Below are 6,064 nucleotides of genomic sequence, written 5' to 3'. Positions count from 1 at the left end.
GGACAGTGAAATGAGAAAGGGGTCACAGGAGAGGGGCCAGGTGCCCAGCTCTGCCATGTGTTCTAAGACACCCCCCCATTTGGGGGATCTGCCCCCTTTCCTCTGCTGTTCCTTTCCCCTTCCCCCCCCCCCCACGTGTCAGCCTTTGCTCAGGGAGCACCATTCACGGGAGGAAGCCCAGCTTCTTTGTCCCACTGCGGATGCTGGGAGCCACATCTGTGCCCATCAGCGCTGCCCACTGGAGGCTATGGCCCGGGATGACAACCTCCCCCCCATCCCGCAGCGTCTGAGTCCGGGCACGCAGACAGGCAGCAGCTGCAGTCACGTACAGGGCGTCGGAGCAAGGAAGTTCACTGAGTCCGGACTTTCCTTTGGAACACTGGACATGCTTTATTTCGTTTTCTCACAATTTATTTAAACATCTCACATATACAAAATAGGCACAATTTCCTTTTCTCGGCTTGCTTGAGGAGGAGGCTCCTCGGGACCCCCTGACGAGGATGAGAGCGAGGTGGGGAGAGGACGAGAGTGAGGGGGGACAGGATGAATGCTGGGGCGTCAAGGGTGGGCAAAAGAGCTGCCTGCTTTGCGGGGGGCCAGGGCGTGGGTGGAGACCGCCCTCCCCCCAAGTGGCCGGAGCAGGACAGAGACAGTGCAGAGAGCAGCGGCTTCCAGGGTCCGTTAGCACCAGCGCCAGGCTTCCAGTATCGACGTGACGCTCTGACGTCCGCAGAACTAGCACCTTGGGGGGAGAGGGAGGAGTGGCCCTCTATCCAGCACCTGGGTGGGGAGCACCTTCACGCGTGGGGAGCACCTTCACGGGGGTGCCTGAGGTAGGTTACACCTTTGGAAGTCGGGCTTTTAGACTGCCCTCTGTGGAAGATACTCAGAGGCCACAAGTGGTGCAAACGGTTTGGGTTTTTATTTTTTATTTTCGGTTTCGGATTCGTTCTTTACAAAGGCGGACCTTCCCACCACAAGATGTTAGGGTGTCGAGACACTTCCAGTCCTTTGGGGAGGGGGGGGTCGGGGCCCTGTAGGAAACTGCATTGCACGGTGCTCCAATGATCCTGACCCTTCTCTTTTGCCCGGAGTTAAGCAGAAGATGAGCAGAAGAAACAGAAGGAATCAGATTTCAGGACAAAAAAGGAAGGAGAAGTGGCAAAGAGAGGACATTGGGGGGAGTCTTTTTTTTTCCTTTTCCTTTTGGTAAATTTACTGTGAGTTCGTTATTTGAAACAGACTGGGCCAATGTGCAAACGGAGTTCTTGGTCTGTGCCCCCAATGTCCAAAGGCGCGATGTCCAGGAAGGGCAAGCGGGAGGGCTTGTTGGTCTTGTATTCGATGACGGTCTTTCCCCACTCATTGTTCTTTCTCTGTGTGGAGAAGAGGAGGAGGAGGTCAGCACAGGGAGGCTGCGAGGGACCAGTGCCCGGGAACTGCCCCAGCCCCAAAGAGAGCCCTGGGACCGGAAACGAGGCTTGTGGCTCCCTGGGAACTTTGGGGCTCAGAGCCCATTGTGGCCCGGGGGGCTTTTTCTGGGTCAGTGCCCTGAATGCTTTGCGACAGCGAGGGTCTCCGGAGGTCGGGGAGGCAGGGGGACCCTGATCCAATCCTGGAGGCAGGGTCTGGCTTTTAGGGCCCCAGGTGAGGGCACCTGGCATCTTTCTTTGCAATGCCCTCTCACTAGGAAAGGGCGTTTCTTTCGATTCCTTTACTTCTAACTTTCCCCGCTTCTCCAGACTGCCCCCCCGGCCCTCTGGGCGCCCCCCCCCAAGTCGCGGGGACTCACGGAGCAGCCGTCCTCCAGGACGGTGTAGGTGAAGCGGCTGTTGCCCTCGGCGGTGAGCTCCACGTCGTTGGAGCCCTGCAGGATGACGGCCTTCTTCAGAGAGCCGCTCTCGGCGTCCATGTAAGCCACGCTGTTCTTGCAGTGGTAGGTGATGTTCTGGGAGGCGTGGTTGGCCAGCAGGCGCATGAAGGCCAGCTGGGTGGCCATGTCCTTGGAGGTGACCCCTTCCGTGTTGTATTCAAACTGAGGGGCAGAGCCAGGAAGGCAGTCAGGGGCTGGGTCGTGGGCAGGAGCCTCGGGCCAGGGGCTGAAGGCCCCGAGAAGGAAGGGAACCAGCTGGGGCTCTGGGGGACCCAGAGGTCTGCCTGGGGAGCGGGGGTCTCCAAAGGGTGACCCCTATATTTTCAGGGGTCCAGGGCGACCATCTTTAACCAGCCCGGGGGCTGGGTTTGTGGGTGCTGGGGCCCGGCCCCCGGAAGGACCCAGCTTGGGAGTGCCCTGTGGAGCCCCTGGAGAGGACTAGCGTCTCACCTGGGTGCCGCCATTGAGCGTCTCCCCAAACCACACGTGCTTCTTGCCCTGGGGGCTCCTGGGATTGTGCCAGGCCTTGGCGGGGATGTTCTCAGGCTGGGCTTGGATGCAGGTCTCCCCGGTGGAGAAGTCACAGTACACTTTGATGGCGTCCATGGTGCAGCCCTGGTTGGGGTCGACCCAGTAGAAACCTGCCAGAGGACAAAGCAGGACAAGCTGCAGTCACCCACCTGTGAAAGCAGCCTCCGGACAGGAACGGGGCCCACGAGCAGGGACGGACCCCACGAGCCGGGCCGGGCCCACGAGCAGGTTCGGGGCCCATGAACCGGGCCGGGCCCCACGAGCCGGGCCAGGCCCACGAGCAGGGACGGGGCCCACGAGCTGGGACGGACCCCACGAGCAGGGACGGACCCCACGAGCAGGTTCGGGGCCCACGAGCAGGTTCGGGGCCCACGAGCAGGGACGGGCCCCACGAGCAGGGACGGGCCCCACGAGCAGGGACGGGCCCCACGAGCCGGGCCGGGCCCACGAGCCGGGCCGGGCCCACGAGCCGGGCCGGGCCCACGAGCCGGGCCGGGCCCCACGAGCCGGGCCGGGCCCCACGAGCCGGGCCGGGTCCCACGAGCCGGGACGGACCCCACGAGCAGGTTTGGGGCCCACGAGCAGGGACGGGCCCCACGAGCAGGGACGGGCCCCACGAGCCGGGCCGGGCCCACGAGCAGGTTCGGGGCCCACGAGCAGGATCGGGGCCCACGAGCAGGTTCGGGGCCCACGAGCAGGGACGGGCCCCACGAGCAGGGACGGGCCCCACGAGCAGGGACGGGCCCACGAGCAGGGACGGGCCCCACGAGCCGGGACGGGCCCCACGAGCCGGGACGGGCCCCACGAGCCGGGCTGGGCCCACGAGCAGGTTCGGGGCCCACGAGCTGGGCCGGGCCCCACGAGCAGGTTCGGGGCCCACGAGCAGGTTCGGGGCCCACGAGCAGGTTCGGGGCCCACGAGCAGGGACGGACCCCACGAGCAGGGACGGGCCCCACGAGCAGGGACGGGCCCCACGAGCAGGGACGGGGCCCACGAGCAGGGACGGGCCCCACGAGCAGGGACGGACCCCACGAGCCGGGCCAGGGCTCTGGTTTGCAGGATCACTCACCGCTGTTCCAGTCTGGGTGGCTGAGCCTCAGGTCTCGGCAGGTGCGGGCAGGGTTCTTCTTGGAGCCTTCGGGGCTGAGGATGGTCTCGATCTGGTTGTTGAGGGATTTCAGAGTAGCGTCCACTTCGTAGTCCTTGGGTCTGAGGGAGGCCTGAGTGCGAGGCTGGTCAGCCCTGTAGAAATCGCCCTCGTAACCGAAGTCGTAGCCGCCGCCGCTTGGGCCGGGGGGACCGGGCAGGCCGGGGGGGCCGGGAGGACCCTGTGGAGAGGGAGGGGAGAGTCAGCACGGAGGGAAGGATGCGACACGTTCCAGGACAACCCGAGCCGCATCTGCCCATTCCCTGACCACCGGCGGCTCCAGGATCCCGAGCGCTTCTGTCCTGCGAGAGCCTTCCTCCCCAGAGCCCAGGGAGCTCGGGATGCGAAGGGGAAGCCCCTCAGAAGGTGCGATCTCAGGGTTAGTATCAGAGTCCCCGGGGCGCCCAAGAGCTGGGCTAAATGGCCAGTGGGGACATGAAGGCACCTCCTGGGGGCCTCGGGGGCTTTTCGCCGGGAGAGAGTATCCCGAGTTGCCTGAGGGTGCAGAGCTCTGTACCCATGGGCCTGGGATTTCTCTGGTGGGAGCAATGCGTCATGACCCAGAGCCCTCTCCCTCCCCTCTCGTCCTGTGACTGGCTGGGACCCAGGGCACCGTGTCCCAAAGGTCACTTACCGCGGGGCCTTGGCTGCCCTGAGAACCACGCAGACCAGCAGGCCCAACGGCACCTGCATGTCCAGGGCGACCATCTTTACCGGGAGGACCAGAAGGACCAGCAGGGCCCTGGGACAGGAAGAGAACGTGGGTCAGAGGGAGCTCGGGGCACTTCCAGGCCAGAAGCAAGGGCAGAGAGGGAGACAGAGACAGGGACTCTCCACCTCCTCCTCTCCCTCCTCCTCTTTTCTCCTCTTCTTCCTTCTCTTGTTCATTTCATCTTCTTCCTCCTCTCTCCTCTTCTTTCTCCTCCTTTTCCTCCTCCTCCTTCTTCCTTTCTCCTTTTTCTTTCTTTCTCTTCTTCTATCCTGTCCATCTCCTCCTCCCCCTTCCTCCTTTCCATCTCCTCCTCTTTTTTTCCCTCCTCTCTCTTCTTTCTCTTCCTCCTCCTCCTTCTGTCCATCTCCTCTTCTTCCTCCCCTTCTCCCCCTCCTCCTTCTCCCTCTTCCCCATCTCCCCCCTTCTTCCTCAGCAGAGACAGGACAAGGGCCACCTGATGCCCATGGCCTTGGGCCCAGAGGAGGGAGTGCTGAGCTGGCGCCCACTCACCCTGGGGCCTGCAGGGCCAGTTGATCCGGGAGCACCTTGATCGCCATGTTGGCCCTGTGTGGGAAGAAAAGCAGGTTCAGGAGTTCTATAAAGTAGCGCCGAGGGCCCGGGCCGATTTTCTGAGGGGGGCCCTGGGGCGGGCGGCCCCTTCCTCCCCACAGCCAAATGTTCCACCCGGGAGCCGCCTGGGTGGATGGGAGGACCGGGGTCCCGATGCCTTCGGGGGCCTCCTGGCCTTCGCTTTGGTGGCTGCGGGCTGGGGCGGGCAAGCCTTGGGGCCCCCGAAGTGCCAGGCTGGGCAGGGGTGCCCACTTACAGAAATGCCAGGGAGGCCTTGGAATCCATTGTGTCCTTTGAAACCATTCATGCCTCTTGGTCCCTTGTCACCAACTTCTCCCTTGTCACCTCGGGGACCTTGGGGACCCTGGTCAACAGAGAAAGAAGGGGGAGGATGGAGGTGAGGAGGATTCCAGCTCCCCCAGGGCCACTCTCATCTCTCTCTCTCTAGTTCTGGGGCCACAGGGTGGAGAACTCGGTAAGAAATGAGGACCCACTGAGGGGATGGCCCTGGAGTCTAATGCCAGAGGCAGCGTGGTGCAGCGGGCAGGGCTTCTGGACGCAGGTCAAGCACTCCAGGACATGCTCTCTATAATCAGGAGAGGAGGGCTCAGGGCCCGGGGGGAGGGACTGGGTGAGCCCCCATGCAGCACCACCCGGACCCCAGGGGGAAGCTGAAAAAGCCACGGGGAGTTTTAAAAGGCCCAGAGCTGGAGAAACAGCAAAATCTCCCCAATATACTTACGCTGGGACCTCTTGCACCGAAGGGACCAACAGGACCCACCGAGCCAACAGGACCCTAACAGGAAGGACAAAAGAGGGGGTTACTTGTGGCCTTGGCCAGGACGCTCAGATCCCCCCACTGAGGACCCAGGTCAGACCCAGTGGGAAGGGCCCGAGGGGCAGCCCGCAGGATGACAGATCACTCACCGGCTCACCGCGGTTTCCAGGTTTGCCAGCAGGACCCACAGTCCCATGAGGCCCAGGAGCTCCAGCATTGCCAACAGCACCAGGATTGCCGGGGTAGCCTCGCTCTCCCTGCGGGGGAGGAAAAGGGACACTCAGCCTGGCCACTTAGCAGGGTCTGGAGATGTCCCAGCCAGTCAGAGATGACACTCAAAAGACGGCTATACCTTGTGACCAGCGAGACCGTCTCGGCCGGGGGGACCATCGTTGCCAGGGTTCCCCTGTGAAGTACAGGAGAGAGCGGAGAGCGTTAGTGGGTCAGCCAGGA

The 6,064-nt window shown here is 63.2% G+C and overlaps 1 protein-coding gene across 1 annotated transcript in view; it reads right to left on the bottom strand.

The window, feature by feature from the left end:
* Positions 1-365: 365 nt before the first annotated feature.
* COL1A2 (collagen type I alpha 2 chain) overlaps positions 366-6,064 on the bottom strand; it is a 32,202-nt gene continuing 26,503 nt past the window's right edge. Inside the window, exons 43-52 of the mRNA XM_051963420.1 lie at positions 5,964-6,017; positions 5,761-5,868; positions 5,576-5,629; positions 5,090-5,197; positions 4,774-4,827; positions 4,186-4,293; positions 3,474-3,732; positions 2,324-2,514; positions 1,793-2,035; positions 366-1,376 (exon numbers count right to left, since the gene is read on the bottom strand). Coding sequence (XP_051819380.1) covers positions 1,230-1,376; positions 1,793-2,035; positions 2,324-2,514; positions 3,474-3,732; positions 4,186-4,293; positions 4,774-4,827; positions 5,090-5,197; positions 5,576-5,629; positions 5,761-5,868; positions 5,964-6,017 — 1,326 coding nt within the window. The 3' untranslated portion in view covers positions 366-1,229. The remainder of the gene's footprint in view (positions 1,377-1,792; positions 2,036-2,323; positions 2,515-3,473; positions 3,733-4,185; positions 4,294-4,773; positions 4,828-5,089; positions 5,198-5,575; positions 5,630-5,760; positions 5,869-5,963; positions 6,018-6,064) is intronic.

This window comes from Antechinus flavipes, chromosome 5 (genome assembly GCF_016432865.1).
Source record: "Antechinus flavipes isolate AdamAnt ecotype Samford, QLD, Australia chromosome 5, AdamAnt_v2, whole genome shotgun sequence".
Taxonomy (NCBI): domain Eukaryota; kingdom Metazoa; phylum Chordata; class Mammalia; order Dasyuromorphia; family Dasyuridae; genus Antechinus; species Antechinus flavipes.
Note: the sequence above shows the minus strand (reverse complement) of the source record. Positions and strands in the feature narration are given on the sequence as shown.